This window comes from Podarcis tiliguerta (assembly GCF_965153285.1).
Source record: "Podarcis tiliguerta genome assembly, chromosome: 9".
In the NCBI taxonomy this organism is placed as follows: domain Eukaryota; kingdom Metazoa; phylum Chordata; class Lepidosauria; order Squamata; family Lacertidae; genus Podarcis; species Podarcis tiliguerta.
This window is the reverse complement of record NC_139542.1, coordinates 28060575-28084670: the sequence shown is the minus strand read 5'-3', so window position 1 is coordinate 28084670 and position 24096 is coordinate 28060575. Positions and strand designations below refer to the sequence as shown.

The following is a 24096-nucleotide window of genomic DNA, read 5'->3' as shown; positions in this document are numbered from 1 at the left end:
CTAAGCTGTTTTGAGTTTTAAAGGGATCCCGAAAGTGTGGTGTTGCTCTCCTCCCCTCACAGTTGTCACCCAGCAGTGGTGGCCTCTTTTACTTCTCACCACTTTATTTCACTGGCAGTGGCTGTTGGAGTCTTAAATATATAACTGAGTTGGTAGAACATGAGACTTTTAATCTCAGGGTCGTGGGTTCAAGCCTCACATTGGGCAAAAAGATTCCTGAATTGCAGAGAGTTGGATTAGATGACCCTCACAGTGCCTTCCAGCTATACAATTCTATGATTCTATGGTGTCACCTGGGCAAGCTATATTTTGGTGTCATCCAAAAACCTTAAGTTTCCTATTTAAATCAATCAACTTAAATGTCCTTGCCAGAATTATTCCCATTGTATTTTACTGTGGCTAGGTCCAGCATTCCATCTCATATTCACTAAAATTCCAAAATGTTCTTTTAAACAAGACTGCTGGATTAAGTCCCTTTGCAATGAACATAAACTACAGTCAAAGTTGTGTAAAAAATGTACTTTCTCATTACTATCTAGTCGCAATGAATCTTTCAAGTACTCATCTTTCTCACAATAGTTTTTGTAATGCTCAAAATCTTCTTTTCCAGCTATAGTAAAAGTGTTTTGTGGGCCAAAGTCTCTTTAACAATTTTATTGAACAATAGCATTAGTGGAACTGGACACAAACAGAAGTTTTAAGTGAACTTAAGGTTATCATTAAGAAATCAAGCCAGTCTTTGCTATAAAAGCTGTAGTGCAAATAGGGAAGTAACAAGGACCTTTTTCTTCAGCCGCAAGCAGTTTCAAGAACCAATAAAGATTAATTGAATTTTTATGAGCCAAACCATTTGAGAAATAAAAAACAAATTTGGCCTGTAGTTAAGTTAGATAACCTGGTTTGTTTTGCAATGAGTAGCAGTATTCATTCAGGCATTTTGTGGTGTTGTCCTAAAGAGTAATTGTAATCTTAAAGTGTAACCATTATTAAACTCTTAAAACGTGAGTTTGATATTATAGTGTGATATGTAATGGAAGCTGAAGAAATTAGACTCTTGGAGCAATAAGAATAATAAACATTATTAATTTACGTTTTCTTTCACAGCTATGTTAACTCTTTCTCTTTTCCCTCCTTCCCTCTTCTTCCCGGTAGACTCACACGGGCGAAAAAGAGAAAATCTGTCCATACTGTGGACAGAAGTTTGCAAGCAATGGAACACTGAGAGTACATATTCGAAGTCATACAGGTACAATATTACTTTGTAAGAAACGAATAAGATTTCCTAGGCACTTGAATTGCACCATTTCATAGTGTAGATTTGCCTATTTGTATTGAAGGACAGTTGCCATAACTCCCCTGTAAAAATCACTGGTGCTGAAATTTGGAATTAGTTGCTTAAAAAATGAAATCTAATAGGATAATCGTTATAGAGAACCCTAACTTCTACTCACCATACTTTAATATTTTCACAATACAGTTTGCAGTGCATGTGCTCCTAGAATTTTACTTTAACCCTTTAGTTACTCTTTGCCAAAGGAACCAATCAGTTTAAAAGTTCACATTTGAACACCAACCTTGCTTTAAGAAACATCTATGTCGTTTATTCCCTTGTTCAACGTATCTGTCTCACTCATGGTTGGGTGCTCATTTCTGATTTAGCTAGTTGACTTTTGGCCACTGTTTCTCTTGAATGTCAGGCAAAAGCTTTTTTTTCCTGTGTAAAAGTTCTTCGCAAGGAACAGCTACATGGGCCTTTCTGTTTTAGACCTGCATTATGCATGTTGATGCTGCTGCCTCTTCTTCTGCTTGTGTTGCAGCCTGCAGTGACTTTATGTCACTCAGCTGTAGTAAGCAAGGTACATGTTGTGATGCATGACACTGTGACACGTGTGGTTGGAAAACAACACCATATTACACATACTGATGCACGTTGATGTTGCACTAACATTCATAGATACTTTAAAATCTCAAAATTCTGGAGAACTTCTGTCCTAGTCTGTGCTGCTGCTTCTGCTGCTGTTGTTGTTATTATGTGGCTCCAAACAGAACTGATGATGATGATAAAGTGATAAAACATCAGACTTTAAATACTTCCCTGAACAGGGCTGCCTTCAGATGTCTTCTAAAAGTCAGATAGTTGTTTATTTCCTTGACCTCTGATGGGAAGGCATTCCACAGGGTGGGCGCCACTACCGAGAAGTCCCACTGCCTGGTTGAATTTGTAACTCTTCAAGGAAATGATGAATTACTGAGTGGACATCCAATGTAGCTAAAAGTTGGAAGATTCGTGGCATACAAAAGAATGTATTTGTTTAACAACCGTTATATACTGCTTGATTCTTACAATACTTCTAAGTGGTTTACAAGAAATATTAAAATGATCAGTAAAAATAGTTCCTCAAGGTCATTATTATTATTATTATTATTATTATTATTATTATTTACTTGCCCTTCCTCCTAAGGTCCCGGGGGGGGGGGGGGTTTACAACAATTAAAATACAACATTAAAATACAGTATTGTAAAAAAAAAATTTAGTCACAAAAAATAACATGAGGGATAAAAACTTTTATCTGTCCACTTTCTCCATACTGTGCATCATTTTATATGGGCCTCCTCTTATTTGTCTTTTCTCTAAACTAAAATGCCCCAATTGTTGTAACTTTTTCTCATAAGGGAGTTGCTTCATACCCTTGAACATTTTGGTTGTCCTTTTCTGATCTTTCTCCAACTCCACAATATCCTTTTCTTTAGGTGAGGTGACCAGAACTGTATATAGTATTCCAAATGTGATTGCACAATAGATTTGTATGGTGGCATTTTGATATTTGCAGTTTGCCTTTCAGCTCCCTTCCTAACGATCCCTAACATGAAATTTGCCTTTTTCACTGCTGCCACACACTGGACTGGTCCCAGCTCCAGTTCCCTACTTGTAGATTTTGCTGGCAATCCCTCAGTGCCATCATGTTCTTACAACTGGCTGTACGTGTCTTTGTCACCTAATATGAAGTAGTTCTACTTATCTATAGATCTGACAGTACATCGAAGACACAAATTTTGAAAACAAAGTGGATGCCCTAGAGCATTCTGTTTACCACAGACTACGTATTCGAGTAATTGGCAAGCTGCTGAGTGTTTTTGTGATGTTTGGTTTCCAACTTAAAAGGGTGAGGATTGGTGTTTGACATGCAAAGCGCTTGTTAACAAATAGTCTTCTTATGACATTCTGTTCGGTTTTGCATAAACAAATTTGGCTTGCAGGAAGATGACAGAACATGTGCACTTAATCACTTGGCTTCCTAATATGTTTGATAAGTCTTAATCACTTCCATCTCTCACGGCCACCTGTTAAGATTAAAGCTGTTTACTTGTTTGGTCCTGTTTGTAATTCTGACTGTAACCAGGGCTGAATACTGATTATTCCAATGAAAATTTAGATTGTGTAGCTGAAACAGAATCTACTTCTTGGAAAGGGCTGAAATTGTAGTTCCTAACTAGAGGGTAAGGACTCAGCAGATGGTCACAGAATCCTTGTTTGCTGGTCACTGTGATGCAGGCGAATAATCCTGGGACAAGAGTTTTGGAAGAGGATATTATCTGACCCTCTGTATGTAGCTGCACATTAACACATTTGCGGTATAGGAAGCTAGTAACATTGTACTATATGGTGGACCCCCGTATGATCCATCAGGGCAGTAGCATCTTCCTATTTCTTAATACCTAATTTAGACCTTTAAAAATGCCATGACTGATGTAGGATTAAGTTTCATATCTCCAGAATAAAGTGCAGCGAATTATTTGTTGACAGTCCCAAGACTTGAGCATTGCACCAAACATATGGGTGTTGTGCTTTAATCTTGTCCTCCTGTTGTTAACCTTTTCTACTTGTGTGCAGTGAGGGATGGGGCAGAGCAGTGTTTCTCACCTGCTTTCCCAGAGCCAAACATTGCTGCCAATTATTGAGAGGGGGGAGGGTTCAGTTGTGGGAAGCTCAAAGTGGGCACAGCAGTGGAGCCAATCTGATGTTCCTCTCCTCTTGATGATGCTTTGTGGTAGGAAGCCGGCTAGCAATGCTTTGCAGTCTGCACCATCCTGTCAACAACTGGGTGTCTGCCTGTGCAACATTTACAATATAACCCTTGAAAGCCGTCACCGTAAAGAAATTTAAGAAAATTTGATCTTGGAGGACAATAGACAAGCAAATTCTGCCCATCCATATTGGGGGACAGACACTAGATCTGAGTGTGATTGGGAAATGTCCATAACATAGCCCCAAGAATTCATGGTCATTTGTCAGCATGTACTGGTCTAGTAAATCTTGTTACTAATGACAACCATGTTCTTCTCAGAGATTAGCACACACTCTCTGCAAGGCAGGAAAACTAAGCATGTTCACATTTTCCTCAACCTCTATTATTTGATGTGTGGTTAGATGGCATTCCACAAATATCTCTGTTTCTCCCATCCTCCTCCACCATTTCACTTGGAATTCTAATTTGTCTACAGTTTCGGTTCTCTGGAAGGCTCTTCCTTGCTCGATGTGCAGCAATGTGATCTGCTTATACGTTTAGCTTTTTATTAAACTTTCAGGTTTGAAAGTAAATCTGTGATTGACCACTGTGCAAAAAGAATGCTGGACTATGAGGGCCTTTGGTCTGATCAACAGGCTTGGTCCTACACCCTTGGTCGTTGCTAAAGGGGCAAGCCTTGTGCAAGGACATAAAATCTAGTAGAAGCTTTTAGAAAATGTATTCTGTTTATATTCAGAATAAAGGTAGACGATTGCATGTTTGCATGCTTATCATAGAATCTGCACACATAAAATTGAAACATTAGGGAGAAGGTTTGGTTAGGATCCTTTACTCTGGCATTGTAATTTTCCGTGGGCAGAGCATTTTTTACATTAGGGAATTCACATAGAATACATCTCTCACTGCACCATGACTTTTGCAAACATATCCTGATGAGATCCATATGCAGCTGAGGCTGCAATCCTATGCTTGTTTACCAGAGAGTAAGCTCCACTGAACACACTTGAACTTAATTCTCGGTAAACACATGAAGGATTAAGTTGTGGTTTTGTAAAAGGGGCTAACATCCATTTTGTCCCCAGGCCACCACACAGCTATCTTCAGGTTTGCTCATTATAGAGTGGTTTAGAGTTTGGATTTGGATTTGGTTTGGCCCAGTATTAATTTGCAGAGTAGGAGAAGGCTGTGACCTTAAAGCAGACATACACAACGTGTGACCCATTAAGCCAAACAGATCCCTCCATTCACATATGTCAACCCAACTGCAGCTCAGTTAAATGTATTTTTTTCCTTGGGATTGCAAAAATGAGGGCTGTCAAGCCCACAGCAGGACAGAGGTGGCATATTGTGTTCCACTTCATGGGTCCCAACTAAAGCAGGCCTGGCTTAAAGGAACACATCAGTAAACTAATTGCCATCAAAATGGTTGCAGAATATTACATTCTGTATCACCTCTCTTTGTTACCGTGAACAGCAGATTGGCTTCCTAGATATTGTAACTGTTCCTTAGGATTCCTGTCAAAGGCATAACTCCAATGAACCAGCCTAAATGTTTCAGCATGTGGCAAATGGCCTGAATCTTTCAGCAGTGGAGCTAGAGAACCAGGCAGAGGGCCTTCTTGGTAGTGGTGCCCTCCCTTCAGATGTCAAGGAAATAAACAACTATCTTACTTTTGGAAGACATCTGAAGGCAGCCCTGTTTAGGGAAGTTTTCAATGTTTGATTATGTTTCAATATATGCTGTGAGCCACCCAGAGTGGCTGGGGAAACCCAGCCAGACGGGTGGAGTATAAATAAAATTATTATTATTATTATTATTATTAGAGTAATAACCATGTCTTGAGATGCAGGTGGCGCTGTGGGTTAAACTACAGAGCCTAGGACTTGCCAATCAGAAGATCGGCGGTTCGAATCCCCATGACGGGGTGAGCTCCCGTTGCTCGGTCCCTGCTCCTGCCAACCTAGCAGTTCAAAAGCACGTCAAAGTGCAAGTAGATAAATAGGTAACGCTCCAGTGGGAAGGTAAACGGCGTTTCCGTGCGCTGCTCTGGTTCGCCAGAAGCGGCTTAGTCATGCTGGCCACATGACCCGGAAGCTGTACGCCGGCTCCCTCAGCCAATAAAGCGAGTTGAGCGCCGCAACCCCAGAGTCGGTCACGACTGGACCTAATGGTCAGGGGTCCCTTTACCTTTAATGAACAGTGATGCACTGAGATATAAGAGCATAGATATAAGGGAGGACAAGGTCATGGATAGCTTTGAAGAGGCTTGAGCTGGATTCAGCAGTAGAAATGAAGGAACACTGATGTATTAGGAAGACCTTAATTCATATATTTCCAAACAATCCTTATGTTTAATGTGCTTTAGTAAGGAAAGTGAAATTTAATATTTTATTATTTCTAGCATAGGTCTTTTTTACAAGAGGGGGTTCTTATAAGCAGTTACTCCCCAACACACTTTAATCCTAGAGTTGTTTGCACAATTCAGGGTCTATCCCAGAGGCAAGTTAATTGAGTTCAAAGTGAAGAAAGCAACCCCCCCCCCAGAAAGAACCCTTGACTCACCTTTCTGATAAGTAGTTGTGTAAACAATAACAGAGTTGTTATCCTGGTTAGGTAGAGATTGTTTCTCATAGAGAAACAAAGTGAATTGTGAATGACCCAAGATAATCTGCAAGGGGTTATGACTGAAGAAGTCTGAAATCTCCTCTTTTTCTGATGAACAAACTTGAGATTGGACTCTTCAAAACTCAGCTACCTTTGCTACCTTAGATATGTACTTTGCATATTGGCTACCGTATTTTTCGCTCTATAAGACGCACCAGACCACAAGACGCACCTAGTTTTTGGAGGAGGAAAACAAGAAAAAAATATTCTGAATCTCAGAAGCCAGAACAGCAAGAGGGATCGCTGTGCAGTGAAAGCAGCAATCCCTCTTGCTGTTCTGGCTTCTGGGATAGGTGTGCAGCCTGCATTCACCCCATAAGACGCACACACATTTCCCCTTACTTTTTAGGAGGGAAAAAGTGAGTCTTATAGAGCAAAAAATACAGTAATTAACCTCCTTACAGTATATACTGGTATCTTGCACTGATAATTATGATTATTATTTATAAATTCAATTTAAATACCAGTCTTCACCAAAAAATCCCAGAGTGCTTTACCCAATAAAAACAAAGGAAAACATCAAACATAGGAAAATATCAAATTAACAACTATGTTTAAATTCCACTGATACAATCAGCATACTGGGGCAGCACTGGACAAAGCAATTAAGTAGCAGCACTGCAAATAGCCATGCTAATTCACTAACCTTGCCCAAAGACTTGTGTCAGCAGATGTATCATAAGCTGACATGCATATGTGAGTGTGGCATCCTTATCTCCATAGTGAACAAGTTCCACAGACAAGGGGGTCACCACCAAGAAGGCCCTATCTTACAAGAAATGTTGGCAGAAGGAACCATGAGATGGGCTTCCCCTGTGGACTGCAGGGCAGATAAGTGGAGAGGTTCTCCGTCAAGTATTTGAGCCCTTAGAATTAATGTGTTCAATGGAGCCCAGTAGTAAATACTCAGCCAGTGAAGTTCACATAGCATTGGTATGTTATTTCTTGCCTTATCACTCACAATACATGTGACTGTAGTCTGCAGCAGATTCCTGACTGTCCTGAATTGTATAATAAGGGGTGGAAAGGCCAGTCCCCAAGACTTTTGGAAAGCTAGCACCTGTCAGAATAGGCAATACTGTGGTAAATTTCCTTCCCATCCTGAATCCTTATTGACTTTACCAAAATTTTGAAGGGGTAAAATTATCCTACTGAAATAAAAACGTGTTTTATTTTTCTGACACCGACCCCAGGAGAAGAGATGCAACATTGCCATTGGGGACTCAGATGGTCTCAGTGCCTAGGAGTGCCTGTTTCCTTCACCGGCTGGTTTGGCCTCTTTTGAGCAGAGATGTCTTAGCAACTCTAGTAACTCACAGACTAGATTACTGCAATGCACTCTACATGGAAACTGCCCTTGAACAAGATTCAGAAACTATTCTGAAATGCAGGAATCAGATTAGTAGCTGGAGTTCCAGCAGAGTCGGCTCTCTTGATGTGCCATCACCTTCAGAAGTTTGGGGACTGGTGTTCCAGAAGAAGTTGTTGTCTCTGGCAGCGCCTAAGCTGTGGATTTGCCTTTCCACAGAGGTTTGTCTGGCCCCGTCATCATTCAGTTTCTGTAGTATGCTTAAGGCGCACTTCTTTACTGTGGTATTTGACTGTAATTTGTTCTAAACTGATTTTAATATGGTATTTTAAAATTGTAACCTGCCCTAGAACTTCACTGTGATGGGCAGGCAAGAAATCTAATAAATAAATAATGATAGCAATAATAAATATTCTCATTTCTTCTTCTTTTTTTCTGGCTTCCCTAAAGTCCCTAAAGTATCCTTCATCTTGGACACTGCCACATAGTAAATTTCCTTGATCTTACTGCAGCCTCTCTTTATAACAAATCACTTGGGTGATTTTTCTTTCCTTTTAAAAGAAAGAATCTGTTGTCTATAAAAATACTTTCATTCTAATAAGCCACAAAGTTAAAGAGTTCTGCATTCCTAGCACTTTGGGGTTGTACATCATTGTCTATTTTATCTCCCCGCGACAGTTAAATCTTCAAAAGTACCTGTAAAGTCTCAGGCAGATGTCAGCCTCCTGTTGGTTTGCTACTAGTGGATGAGAGAGTCACATTCTTTCAAAGGATGCTTGGCTAGATTGCTAGTGACTTCTTTAGATCAAATGAATTACAACACCCAATAGGTTGAATATTGTGAGGAGCTGGAAAAAGAACCAGCACTGGGTTCACAGAGGTCAGAGATTTTAATCTTCCTTCCTTCCTTCGTGTTTTTTTTAAGAGGGGGTGGTCAGAAATACTGATTCCATCCCACTAAAAACCCAAGGGCCATCAAATCCAACAAAGAAAACATGCTTAATTCCATTGAAATCAATTGGATCAAATGTAACTTAAACTTTTTTTTTTATTGTACCTCAAAATATAAATTGGAGTCCTAAGGGGGAAGGTATTACTAAAGCAAGTGTGATTTATTTCCAAATAAATATACTTAAGTGGCTTTTTCAAGTTTATTTATTTCCTGAAGACATCCTAAGTATGTAATGCTGTTTCTATTACAGTAACCATACATAGATGGAACCAGGATTGTATCACAGCTGAATTCATTATGTTTGTTTGTTGCTATAATTCAAGATTTCAGTGTTATACTACCATCTGATGTTTCTTTTTAAGACATCTAACTGCCAGTACTTCGCAAATTCATGAAAGCTCTCCCCAAACCCAGTTTTCTGAGTCAGAATATATTTCAAGCTTAATATTGAGCTGGACCTGATTTGGATTATTTATATCTATTTGGTTTGCAAAATTTGAGCATTATTTGAATGTTCTGGTTTCGTTTCCTCACTGAACATTTTATAAACAAAAGGTTTACATAATGAAATAACCCAAAAGCCCTTTTCCTAACCTCACTTATTTCAATCACTTGGCTATCCGTCAACAAAGTGCATCTCTCATATCCTATGTGTGCTTAGAAAAACATCACCCTATTTTTGATGTTTCTTGGTCTGTTTGGATAGCTGGGTTGTACTGTATTATAAATTTCTTGAAAGCACAGGCCAGTGAGTCGTGCGTGTGTAGTGCTGGTATGTTTACTGGTACAGATTTCTATTGGTTTACTTGCCACTGAGAACTCGGCTATTGTCTTCAGTGAAAAGCTTTGTGTAGTGTTTATTTTCTCTCTCTCCTGACAAGAATAAAATAAAATAAACACCTATCCTATGCAATTAGACAAAGTAAATTTTTCAGTGATTGCAGCAAGAGCAGTAGATTTTTCTAAATTAGCTAAAAGTGTAAACGAATACTTTTGTACAGCATTCTCTAAGTATCTAACAAACTTATGCTGTTCCCCGTTACCTTAACCTTTTGTCCATTCATACTTGTTATTGCCTGCTGTCGTCACCCCACACTATCTCTGATTAGAAAAGCTCTCTTACAGCTTCCTTTCTGGACTGCTCTATTGATCACCTGGCAGGGGGTGTTGAATGTGTGATCCAGATGGCCCCGTCTCCTTCACCTCCCATGACCTCCTGCCCAGGAGAATTACCTTGATTTTGCAGATAGACTGTGGTCCCGGTTTGGTATTGTAGTGCTGGATTGCTGATGCTTCTCTTTCTCCTGTTATCTGATTTAGGATATAATTAAATAAAACAGTCAGAATTCAGGATGAATATTCTGGATTTCTCTTTTTATCAGCAAGGATGTAGTATGGGAGTGATGAAATAAAAAGAAGTCTGCTGAAACCCAATCTGTTTGAGTCCGATAAAGAAAATCTGTTTTAACACAATGCGCTATATCAGACTCACCACCAGTTTTACAAGAGTTCACGTGCTTCCTTCTCACCTCTCTTTCTCTGGCACAGCCATGAAGATCTAGAAGCCTTTGTTTCCATTTTAGAGTGCCATCTGAACCCGGCAAACTGTGATGAACCTTCCTTATAGTTTGTTGAAACAAGCCAACTTCAAACAATAGTTTTAAGATAGCTAAGCTTAGGCACCATTGGGAGGCTGGACATAATGCTAAACTGTGGTTGATCTGAAGTGGGATTGGATGTTTCTGAACACCTTGTGGCTGCGCTGAAGGATGGGCAGGGAACACATGAGTCCAAAGCTTGCTGCAGTTTGTGGTCATAATGCTAAGCCATGGCTAACTTTACCATTGCATGCAAAACAGCTTCATGTTGAAAACAACCTATTCTTATGTAACTGCATAAAACTGAGTTAGACCAAATCTCCATTTCGGGCTATACAACAAAGTTTGAATTTTCACACTCTGTTCAGGAGTTGCATAATTCTTTCCCACTCCCTATATGTAAACAGGTACATTCAGGATCACTAAGGGTTCATTCACACACAATGCTTTGAGAAATATACAGAAGTGGAAAAGCCATGGCTAACTAGAGGCAGCTCATAGGCATTGCAAAACCTACTTTTGTTAATTTTGGTTTATTACTTATTTCACAACGTATTTTGGTTTGTGAAAAATACAAACACATCAATGATTGATCCTGTATGTCTGGATTAGCCAACATGGTGCCCTCCTGGTGTTATTGAATTGCAGCTTGAATCGGCCCTGGCCATTGGTCAGTGTGATGTGGGTCTAATAGGATTGCCCTGTTAGATATTTATTCCCATGATGTGTATTTTTTAAAAAAATAAAATAAAATGGTTAAACAGATTTTAAGATAATCTGATGGGTGCTGATGATTCATTTTTTATAAACCAATATAAGTGTAATTTTTAATTTGTTAGTACTGAGATTTAATTAAAAACCTAGTTTAAAAACCCCAACAACAGACCATTGTTACAACTGGAATTTTAAAAATCCAGTTTTTTAAAAATTAAATGAATTGTTTATGCACCTTGAAAGTAATATTTTAAATGGGCCTAAGAATGTAATTTCAAAGTGCTTTGAAAGCACTGAAATTAATGGTACTTACTTACACATAGGGATTGAAATATGAGGGAATATTTTCAGCTCTTTGTAAAGCTCCTTTGTCAAACCATAACAAAGTAAGCTGCAGAAATATTCAACAACTGTGAAATAATGTTAACTTTTGCTTATGAAAACTGAAAATAACTGGAACCAACATTTTTTTCAAAAATCTCCAGCTCTTATTGTCAGCATTGTGCATTCCTATGGCTGCGGTTGTTGTATCCTGTGCTACCACAACAGATTCTTATTCTGAAGCATCTCTGTGTACTTCATAAATTGCATGACTGAGCAATCACATTGTCTGCCTGTTTTTTAAACTTAAATACTGGTCACCAGGGGGCCGGGGGTGGTTATAAATATCATAGCTCATGCAAAGTGGAGGTTTAAGTCTCCTCTCCCCAACTTCTGTCTCTGTAAAATTTGCTCCCTGGTGTAGTAAAAAAAAGAAGTTATCATTGGTGTAAAATGGGACCCTAATGCTAATTGCTGCTTGGGAGGATGAATTTCATTTCAGCGCAGCTGCGGCAGGAATTAAGATTGTTACCAAGCTGACCAACATGTAGCAGTGTCCAGAAAAACCCCCACAAAGACTTGCAGTTGATACATACACACAAACACCACTTCCGTTAGTCATAGCAGCATTTCATTAATCCACTAATTAATCCTGAGGGCTATGATTTAGCTGTAAGAGCTAAAATTGTCTGTTGTATGGGATCCTGAGCTAAGCAACAAAAGAATGAGGACACATCTATATGATGGATGATCCAAGGCAGGTCAAAGCAGGAATAACGTTTTGTTATCAGATGCCAGTGTCGCCTTCTACCAGCATCTACTGAGTTGCTTGAATCCTAACTTGCGCATTCATTGAATGGGGAATTCTCACCTTCATTTTTCCCCTGCAGCCCCTCAGAATTTGGGGGTTGGGAGGATGTTGTGTAAGGGGACTGCAGTGCAGTGGGTTGTTGGTTGAGATGGTTCCCCCTCATGTGAGTCGAGATCCAAGGCATATTCTTCAAGAGCTACAAATGCTAAGGTTACAAAGGACATTGAGAACAGTGTTCCTATCAGCCCTAAAGCCACCCCATTAAAGCAAATCTCTTCTCTGTAAACAAAGAATGAAGGGGGTGGGGGGAATCTCAGCACTGGCCTGTCAGCAGTCATCTGCTTATGAATCTTTCCAAACTTTCCCCTTGAAATGCAAAAAGCCTCAGAACATTAAAATGTCAACTGGATTAATTAAATGTTTGAGTCCCAACAGCTCCTGCAGTGTCCAAAGGATGACAGCATGGATTAGTGACATCAAGGGTCACAAGAGATAGTGTCACGTTTCAAACAGATGTGAAATGGGTAAATCGGAGCGCATGGGACAGCTTTCAGGCTTTGTTTAAAAAATTTTGCTCAAATCCTTTTATTCAGAGTTAATGAGCTAAGGCAGGGTGATGGGATAGTAGGAAAAGAGAGAGGCAATCACATTTTACAAGTACACTACTGTTCCCCCACCCTTGGGTCTTCTGGTGACTTTATTCCTAACAGTGTTAAAGCATACATGGCTAATCTACTAAGACCCATAAAGTGGTATCACACTGCTTCAAATGTATGGTGTGGGTGTAAAGTGTTCGTGATGTGGCTTCACATCTTAAAATGGCTGAGGCCTGGTTCAAAGATTCTGGAAATCAGACTAAAGGTTTAGTAACGCTGCCATAGTATGAGGGGAAATAATGAAGCATGGTCATTCTAGACAAGAATACCATGATCAGAGGGACTGACATCCACCCAAACGTTCCAGTGAATAGAGAGGATTCAACATTGCCATATGCCAAACATGGATTATACAGCAGGGCAGCCAAGACAGTTTTATTTCTGAAACCCAGTGGCTGCCAAAATCAGTTAAATGTGTGGCGCTGAAAATCTAGGGGATCAGTTGTGGTGTAATCAGGGTAACTCCTTTTTATGAACTTTTTAAAGAACAGTCGCATCACAGCATTATACAACTTCCTTTTGCTTTTGAAAACGTGGGATGAAAGTTCTGTAATATTATCAGCCATGCATGAAAGTGAAATGGTATATTGTATGTTTTGCATTTCGTTGTTTGTTTTGCATGATAGCCCTGATTTTTGCGAGGAGGGGGAATACAGTAGGCTACGACCCACTGAAGGCATCTAACTAGAAGTTATGCAGCAAGAGTCACAGCAGGAGCAATCCAGCCGATCTGCTTTTAGTTAAATAAGATACATGAATAGAATGGGTTGAGGTAATTAAATTGGATGGTGACACCCAGATGCCTCTAATGATGAACAGCTGTGAGGTCAGGAAAACATACTGTACTTTTGAATACAATTAATGACTATCCATAAAAATAGCCATAAAGTGACCGTTATAGATGTCCCACCCCGCAGTCAGCACTGTTGTCACCAGCAATATGGGGGTGGGGGGTGGATTGTCATATTCATATCTTGTTAAGACAACATCAAACAGCTGTACTTTGATGTTGCCCTGCTTGATGCAGAACTTAGTGTTCTTTTGTTCTTAAGTGCGCAGTCACTTTAAAGCATCAATGCCCCGGCCCTTTCTGGCCCCCTTCACACACAGAGACAGTGTCATGGGAATAGTTTCAGTGTGGCACAGTTGCACATTGCAGGGCTGTGTGTGTGTGTCTATTATAACCATGTGGACTGTGCCAATTGTGTGGATCTTTCCCATGCAATCTGTAGCCTACTGGGAACGAGGCCCTCATTTGTATGAAGTGAACATTAACATTTGACCACAGAAATATGCCTTTGACAGACATACATGCTGTGCTTCTTTGATCTTCCAAGACAGTACGTTCTTTTTCCTGGGCCACATTTTTTTTAGACTCTGGTCATGGTTTGAAGGCACACAGTACAGCACCATTTCTGATGTGAAGCATGTCTGGATCTGGCCATTGCCCGGATAGGAGAACATTGGTAAACCCTGCCTTGAGGAATATCATCTGAAAATCCTGTCTGTGCTGTTTTGAACTCAGAATCAGAAAAGGGTGATATAAGTAATAGTAATAATTCTTTTAAAAATCTGATGTTTACCTTATTTTCAGGTGAGCGGCCATACCAGTGTCCTTACTGTGACAAAGCTTTCAGCAAGAATGATGGGTTGAAAATGCACATTCGCACCCACACAAGGGTAAGTATGGCTCTGTTACCTTGTGTCATAGCTGTTTGTTTGACAACCTAAAGTGGACCATGGAAATAAAAATATATTGTGTAGTAGGGAATCTTTTCTCCAATAAAAAGGCAAATTTCAAAAGGAAACATTGCAGCAACATACATATTCATAAAACTTTTCAACTTGACTGTCAGAATCCTTATCAGATTTTGTGGAATCGCAAAGTCGTTTTTCTATCTGCGTTGTATGATTACGTATTTCGTGGTAAAGGGTGGTGTGGCAAACTTTTTGTTGCATAACAAACCTTCGTATTTAATCCAAATACCCTTGTTTCTAAAACAGAAAACAGAAATAAGTTTGAGACATCATGACTGATGGTCAGATAAGAAGATGAAATGTCACGTACCTCATTGCCTGTGACAAACAACACTATTGGAAATCCTTGCAGCCATGCTAAGTGTGATTTGTAAATACAGAAAGCGGAGACAGAAAGTCTGTTTGAACCCTCCAAGTTTAGTCCCCTCATGTTGCTTACACACTCTCTTTCTGAAATCTGAAAGTCTTTCTTGTTTATAATCCACTGAGATTTTATGTAACTTCTTGCCAGTTTATGGATCTTTCACTGCAAAATAATAGGAGCTTGCAAAGAGTTTTCAGTGAGGCAAATAAACCAGCTTCACTTCACACCAAGCAAGAACCCAACATGGAGCCTGCTCTTTGAGTTTCTGAGTGAAAAGATGACTGTTTGACATGTTTTAGCACAAGATATACGTAGTTGATCCTGGCTTTGCATAAGATGCTAAGCCAAACCTTGCTTTAGCTGCTGTGACTGGAGAAGAGCAAAGTGAGGGCAAGCTCTTCTCTGGGGCTACCATATTTGTGCAGTCCCAGCAAGCCATAGTTTGTTGTACCATGAGACCTATAAAGGACGGGATTCTGAGCATCTTTTTTTTTTTTTTCCTTTTAAAGCCCAAGAAATATATGCACATTTTTCATACATGGACACACTAAAGAATTGTAAATTATTTTGAAATGTTCACTATATTAGCATACCACACCAGTTTTAGTTGGAGCACATGAAGTCTAAGGAACTGGGGTGTTCATTTCCCCCGCTTTTAAGTCTGGAGATTTAAACAAGATTATGATTTATTACTAATTGAACATCCGTTTTATTGCTCCAATGAAAAGTTTTAAATCTGCCTTTTATTTTAATGCTTAGAGACATGCTTTCCAGATTAAAATTCTCAGCATTTGAAGAAAAGAAGCAAAGTAGTGCTCCTGAACTCCTCTTTTTTACTTTCAAAGGGAGCTAGTCTGAAAATAAACTTTTATTCATTTGTAATCACAGGCTTATTAATACATAAAAGATACATAATTCCTGTTACCCTTTGGCATGTTCAGAGAAAATCTTCCAGTCCCTTGTTGACTTAAAGACATTGGCCACAATCCAGCATAATTATGTATTCTATACTTCCTTTGAAATCAGTAGAATTTAAGAAGCTTACCTGTGTACTAGACTGCAGCCATGGCTTTTACTACTGCTGTGGGTTTGTATTTGACATATTTTTGGAATCTAGCTTTATAGGTTAGAGGTTTCTCTCTACTGAAGATGACTAATCATCAGATTTTCCAGTAGAGGTAAATGAATTTTAAAAGTTTGCTGCTGCGATTGGAACAAAATATCTCTAGGCACCTCCTGTCTGAACCAATTTCCAATAAATCCTAGTGTTCATTAAGATTTCAGGTTTATTTTCTCACAAATCTATTGTAGTTCCACACAAAAAATTTACAGTTTACTGTTATGCTTCTATGGAAAACTGAAAAGCAATGGATCTGGTTGGCAGTCTTCAAGGTCCTTGCCTACAGCTTGACATCACCAGGATTTCTGAAGGGCTATGTGGTTTATGGAGTGGGAGATTCACCATGACTAGCAATAAAATAACTTTTCCCCATTTTTCTTTACTTTTTTTTAAAGACTACATTATGGCTTTGGAACAGTAGTCTGCTACCACAACTGTTTCACAAATAATTTCTTTAAATTGCAATCTAAGGGGAAGGATTTTTCCTACTCTGCCTCATTTCATGAAGTCCATAGTCGGTTTCCAGACCAAAGAGGGTTGTAAGAATTTCATAGAAGTATGAAAGCATTTGTGTTTGGAGTGTGTGTGCATTATTATAAGCCAGTTGTTCCTTCATTTAATAAGAAGTGCTGGCTTTGAGAGTTTAGGTTGCAAAATGTTATACTCTAGGGTTGGTATCCATATTGGAAAGTGGCTTCTGATTTTCCTGTGTCTGGACAGTGCCATTGCCTACCACAATTGAGGACTTATTCCTTAAAGGCTAAAGCTATGCTAGACACCTGATTTTCTATGTGGTATCTTATAATATTCAATCATAACAGCCATCTGCAATCTACATTCAGAACTGGTACAGACCAGATAGAGGTTTACCACTTCGTTTGTGAAAACTTTACCTTACTTTTCTGGATGCAGGAAGATTTTCATGTGGGGATACTTACAAACAAACTTGTGCATTCTGAGGTGCTGGTATGATCTCTTGAGAGGATGGTACTGTATGCCTGTGTGAACATTTTAGCCATATTGGAGTAAGCCCAAAGAAGCAACTTTTATTTCTGCAAACCTTTCCTCTTCTAAAGAAAATGTTCCACTAAACAAAAGCAAGGACTGTAAATAATAACAACCCTCAAAGTTTCTATTACAAGTAACTGATACTTCAAGCACCAAGAGAACATTAACAATGTGGAAAAAGATGTCGCCTGGCACGTTCTCCACACTAGTAAATCTATACAAAACATAAAGATAAAAACTATAGCAACAATTTGGGAAGAGAATTAATGCCATTAGGAAGGACAATGGGGACACTGAAGACATTAAAAGAAAGATGAAAAGATCTAAAAGCACAGAAAAAGAAAGGGAGGGATGGCTTAACTGTCAACAAACAGAAGGTCATCTGGAAGATAATAAAAAACGGATTTCACAGGCACTGAATGGCTGCTAGGACTGTAAATTCCAACTGTTTATGGAGCATCTATCAGATTATAGAAGCAACTACTTCCACTCACCAAAGTAAAAGAATGTCATGTGTTTGCGTTTATTGATGACAGGAATATAAAAATGGGTTGTGGGTATGGATCATTGTCGCTGTCGCTAAGTAGCTTAGTAAATATAAAATATGCCAGTCATAAATCAAAGCATATGTAATAAAGGAAACTCTATAACCTGTCTCTTTTATGTGAACCAACACATTGAAAACACATCTCTTGGTCATATATTAAAACTTTAGGTTGCAAAAATTATCTTGCCACCAGTCTTTCTTTCTTCACTATTTCCTTGATCCATATTCCATCCCTATCTAACAACAAAATGCTACGTTCACTGAGAGATGTGTGAACCAGCCCTATATAGGAAAGAGTAAAGAAATGACAAGCTTATTTCATACTAGGTTGTGGAAGACTTAGGGGGCAGCCTTATTTCATAAATCGTAGCTATGGGTTGGGCTGAGGTTACATTAGAAAGATATCTGGAGAGAAGCCAGGTAGATTTTTGGTCCTCTCAACTTTCTGGATGAGTTGAGTGGCACTAGAAAAAAAAATCTCATTACACTGTGATAGGTCCCTTTTCCTTTGTGGCCACTCTGTCTGTCTGCCCTGCTAGCAGTGAAGTTGCCAGCTACTGCAGCTGAAGCAGCGTCTCTGACAGAAATAGGTTTAAGTACATTAAACTCAGAAAACAAGACAATGAAAATGCTTGCTCCCGATGGCCTCAGCCCAGATAATTGTTTTCTTGGAATGGAGTGTTTTCTTCTCAGAGGTTTTCTTTCATAAGGGTTTCCTCCTTCAAATGTCCTCTTCTTATGAGTCACTTTCAGAGTTGGAGTGAGCCATTCACCCAGAGTGGACGAGACAGCATCTTCAAATCACAGTGCAGGCAAATGATAAACAAAACATTTGTGAGGCATGGTCGGTAATCCCATAGCTGTGATTGTTCTGTATACTATCTGCATTTCTTTGCATCTCAGATATGGAACTGCTTGCTACACTTTATTTTGAGCTTTTTACTGAGCAGCACATGCAGATAATAAAATGGATTTTCAGAGGGCTTACACCAAATGTGGTTTGCATTAACTACAATACAAAACAAATTAAGGCTATGTTGGTGATGCCTGTTTTTCATATGCCTGAGACATATACTTCTGTAAAAATTACAGGGGCCTGTCTGTGGAGTATTTACTCAATCTGTAGTCAGGGAGAGGAAAAAATCCTATTGACGCAAAAGCCTGAAGACAGGACCCGCAAGATTCTTTTCTAAATATCTTGTTTGCTAGGAAATAGACCTATTCTGATGTATTTTTTAAAATGCTGGTTACCCAAAGTAAAATAAATATCAAGAAGCCACAAAAGTGGATAAACATTTCTCTGAAAGGAAAATCTTACACAAAAGAGCTCCATCATCAGGAATATGTTGAGACTACATTGAGGAGTTCTTATTCAGAATGGTAATTTCATCATGCATTTGGCAAGTTTAAAACTAACACTGAAGTACTGTAGAAATATTAATATTATTTATATAGGTGATGTGTGGGGATGGGAGGCGTTCTTGACAGGAATCTCTGCCCAGCATTATCAGTTAAACTGAAGAACGTGTCCACAGCCTCTCAAACTTTCAGTGTCTAGACTTCCCACAATTTCTTTCCATATAGTATGCACAGATAACTACTTTTAATTGTGTGATTCTGGAAAACCCTAGCACTTGTGGTCATTGGTATTATGGTTGACAGAATTAAAAATGGCTTCAATCAAAATGTTTCTTTTGAAAATAGGTTGTAAATCAAGCTTTCTGAGACATTGTGCTTTTTAGTTATTCATATTAAAAGTTATGGAAAAACAAACACACCCACTTCCATGAAAAACACTGGTTATGAAAGACAGAGAAAGATTCCTAATTGTTAAAGTGGAAGACAGCTCCTATTGCTGCTGAATTATTTTGAGGGGGTATTCAGTAAATTTTCGTTACAAAAATGTAGATAGCCACCAAATGGAAGGAGTGAGAGATAAGGGCTGCAATCATATACCTACTTATCCTAGAGTAAGCTCCATTGAACTCAATTTATAGTTAGTGTAGCGTTGTACTGTACCTGTTGGATTTTACTGAAATGGTATGAAGTGGACATAATTTAAAATTTAGGCAAGGAGGAAAGTTGAAGATGGAGACATGGAACTTAACAGGTTTCCTTGAAGTTGTTACAATAGCTAAATAGCTGGATGGAATTGTTTTTAGGTGTGATTTTGCATTTGTAATTTTGTCTCGATCATGATGATGTACAATAATTGTAGGAACAGTTACACTGGATTGTATAGATTTCGTAGTTTGATAAACAAATGATATATTGAGAGAGGGCATGGCCAGGCTTCCGGTGCAGTACAAGTCTAGAGCTTTCCCACCAGCTATAAAGACTCACTGAACTTTGTCCCGTGAAACTAATACAAAGCCCTCGCCATCCAGTATGGAATGCTGTCCTGTTAACAGCCTGCTCTCTGCACTGAGTCACTTTAATTCCTTCTCTTGCTCACTGTGCTACAGGAAAAGCCTTACCAGTGCTCTGAGTGCAACAAAGCCTTCAGTCAGAAACGAGGCCTAGATGAGCACATGAGAACCCACACAGGGGAGAAGCCTTTCCAGTGTGACGTGAGTTGGGTTTCCTTTTGATCTATTTGTGTTTAATCCAAAGATGAACCCCAAAGGGTGCAACTGTACCCACGCCAACAGCAGCGGTCAGTGGGGTGGCCCAGGTAGGGAGGCATTTCTCACCTGGCTTCCCAAGGCCAAGGGCCACTTCCAGCTTCAGATCGGGGAAGGGGCAAGGTGTGGGAGCTGAGGGCACCTGCCACCCCACCCACCTCATGCCTCTTTCCTCGGTAATTGGCAGTAAGGCTCAGTGTTGGGAAGCCAGGTGAGCAACACTTTTCTGCCTGTACTTCCCACCTACTGCTGCTGCACACTTACCTGTGAGTAAGTCCAACTGAATGGGACTTACTTCTGAGTAAATGTATGTTCAAGAAACATTTGCATACAAGGTTGTCGGTCTTTCTCAATCTTTGATTAATTAAAGATTGAGTAACTAGTGAAATTTCACTCAGACAATGTTATTATTGTTGCTTTTTTGCTTTATGTTGTTTGCTTTGCTAAAGACATCCTAGTATGTTTACTGATTGTATGGTGTCCATAGAATCATCGAGTTGGAAGGGACTAAAAGGATCATTTCGGCAAAGCAGGAATCTTTTGCCCATCGTGGGGCTTCAACTCACAGCCCTCATGCTCTACCGACATCATTTAAGAATTGTTTTTGCACGATAGCAATTCCTCTGTTTTGTTTAGAGTGTCTGCTCTTTTGACAGTTTAGACTTGGTGGTTAACTGGTCTAGGATTATAATTTATTTTATTGCACTGCAAGACATATTAACAGCATAACCCTATCCATTAACAAGAAATTCCATTGAGTTCTGTGGGACTTACTCCTAGGCAAATGTATGCAAAATAAGCAACATTGTGTTGTATAGAGCTTACACGCGAGTAAATAACAAAATAGATGATATATGAGATGCATAAATGCATACGGCTTTTTAAACATTTAAATACCAACCTAGGTAAAGGTAAAGGACCCCTGGATGGTTAAGTCCCGTCACAGGTGGATTATGGGGTTGTGGCACTCATCTTGCTGTCAGGTCGAGGGAGCCGGTGTTTGTCTACAGACAGCTTTCCGGGTCATGTGGCCAGCATAACTAAACCACTTCTGATGCAATGAAACACTGTGATGGAAACCCAGAGCGTACAGAAACACAGTTTACCTTTCCACCACAGTGGTACCAACCTTGAGGTCTTCTCAACCTGGCATCCTAACTCTTTCATCCCACACTAAGGCTCTGTTGAAAATTGAAAATTGCCACCCCTGAAGCTGGTATTCCCACTGCCATTAGAAGCTGACATTGGTGTCTGATCTCCCTCTTGTTGACGTTGCTCTTTAATTATATTTAAAAACACACAAATACCTGAAATACAGTCATGAATTTCTCATAATGTCCAGTTTGGTCCTTTAAGTAAGTAGGATTGCAAGCTTTAGTTTCCAAACTGCTTGCAATGTCTGTGTCATTTTCCCCATAGCAATTTTTCCTAATGTTAGTGTCCATAATTACATGTGCGGACTCCATGCACACATCTATAATGTCTATTTAGGGAAATGTTTCTGAGACCACATCTTTTTTTGTTTGACCCTGTTTCCTTCTGGTTAGGGAAGTGATGTCAGCTAGAGAAAATTAATGCCAAGTTCATGGCTCTTAAAATATCTAGTAAAAATGCTTGGGTTCATTAGAAATGTTAGCATCAAAAAATTAGGATAGTGGCTTTACATTTTTGGTCATTCCTTTTTTCTCTTTGAGTAATTGACTAAAGGGATAAGGAATTGTTAAAGTACCATTCTCTGGAGTTTAATTCTACTAGGTTCTTAATCTAATGGTGATATCTAGCGTCACAAAAGATGGTACTTTTAAAAGATGCCTAAACACATAGGAAGGAGCAGTACCTGTACCAGTCTGAGAAGGAGACGACATTCCTTTTTTATCTGTAATAAATTTCATTTGTGTTAATATGAGTTTTATCTAGAATTTTGGCTAGAAAGGATATCTGCCTGCATGCCAGTTTTATTCAAGATCCTGCCTAGATCATTTGATCACATGCTTTCACAGAATCGTAGAGTTGGAAGAGACCACAAGGGCCATCGAGTCCAACCCCCTGCCAAGCAGGAAACACCATCAGAGCACTCCTGACATATGGTTGTCAAGCCTCTGCTTAAAGACCTCCAAAGAAGGAGACTCCACCACACTCCTTGGCAGCAAATTCCACTGTCGAACAGCTCTTACTGTCAGGAAGTTCTTCCTAATGTTTAGGTGGAATCTTCTTTCTTGTAGTTTGGATCCATTGCTCCGTGTCCGCTTCTCTGGAGCAGCAGAAAACAACCTTTCTTGACAAGGATTTCATGCTCAGATGAGCAAGGAGAACTTAGAACAGGGACAGACTGCATACTCTCAAGCATTTCGTAGGCATGCTTTTGTGTACTGCCGACATCTCCACTTTCACATTGTGGCTGAAATCCTATGCACAACTGGCTGGGAGTAAATCTCATTGAACATAATGGGACTTACTTCTGAGTGAAAATGCATAGTATTGCACTGTAAGGATCATGGCCAGTGCATCATTTACCCACCTACTATTACACATTACTGCTGAAGTCTCTTCTCCATCTACTGTATAGTGCAATCATTTATCTTTCAACAACTTGCTATCCACAGGGTAAGCAATACGGACCTCACAAACTGAAGTATTTGTGTACTTGCATGCTCACCAGGGACATCATATATCTGCTCAATCCCCAGAATCATATGAGTTGGGAAAGGCCTCAAAGTCACGTAGTTCAACCCTTTGTAGATGTATGAAATCTGCTGTTAAGGCATTTCTGATAGTTGGCCATCAGTCTCTGCCACTAAAGGAGAGTCCCCCAGCTTCCTAGGCAGTCTGATCCAGCTCATACCATCAAATAGCTTGTAATTTCAAGAAGTGCTTCCTAACTTTAGTTGAAATCCCCTTTCTTGTTATTTGGACCAGTGGTCTTCAACTTTGAGTCCCCACATGTTGTTGGACTACAACTCACATCACCCTTGACCATTGGCTAAGTTGGTTGGGGATGATGTGAGCTGTAGACTAGGAACATCTGGGGACCCAAGGTTGAACAATGCTGACTTGGACCTACTACTTTGGATCACATGCCAACATACTGACCACTGGCTTCTGGCCAAGACATTGGGTGACCTCACTGACAAGCAGCTCAAGCCTCGGGTGAGCAAATTTGCTCCATCTGCTAAGTGTCAACCAAATACCTGAAGATAGTTATCAGGTGACCTCTTAATTGTCTCTTCTCCATGCAAGGCGCACCTACCTCCTTCAACTTATCCTCACAGTCTCCAGGTCCCTCACCATCTTTTTTGCCATTATCTGGACATGTTCTCATTCCACATTCAGAGATTTAACTTTTGGAGGCCCAGTGAGATTATTAACAACTTTTTTCTATTTCCACTGATTTGTAAGAGAATCTGAAAGGTTCACTGAACTCTAGCAACTAGCATAATTCTGTGAGAAACAGACACCATGGGTAACATGAGGCGTTTCTGTTGTTAATATTAATTCAGCAATTAGCATTGAGAAATGCCTTTAGTGACAAAGATTTAAATGAGCTCAAGTTTCGCTTATTGCAGTAAAACACTTTTATGTGCCTCAGGAGAATTCTGCAGTAACAAAGCACCAAGACTCCT

General features: G+C 39.5%; 1 protein-coding gene across 3 annotated transcripts in view; it reads left to right on the top strand.

Moving 5' to 3' along the window:
• PRDM5 (PR/SET domain 5) overlaps positions 1-24096 on the top strand; it is an 85870-nt gene that overhangs the window by 54036 nt on the left and 7738 nt on the right. For all 3 annotated transcript variants that reach the window (XM_083457330.1, XM_083457331.1, XM_083457329.1), the window contains 3 exons: positions 1153-1246; positions 14650-14735; positions 20318-20422. In XM_083457330.1, coding sequence (XP_083313456.1) covers positions 1153-1246; positions 14650-14735; positions 20318-20422 — 285 coding nt within the window. The remainder of the gene's footprint in view (positions 1-1152; positions 1247-14649; positions 14736-20317; positions 20423-24096) is intronic.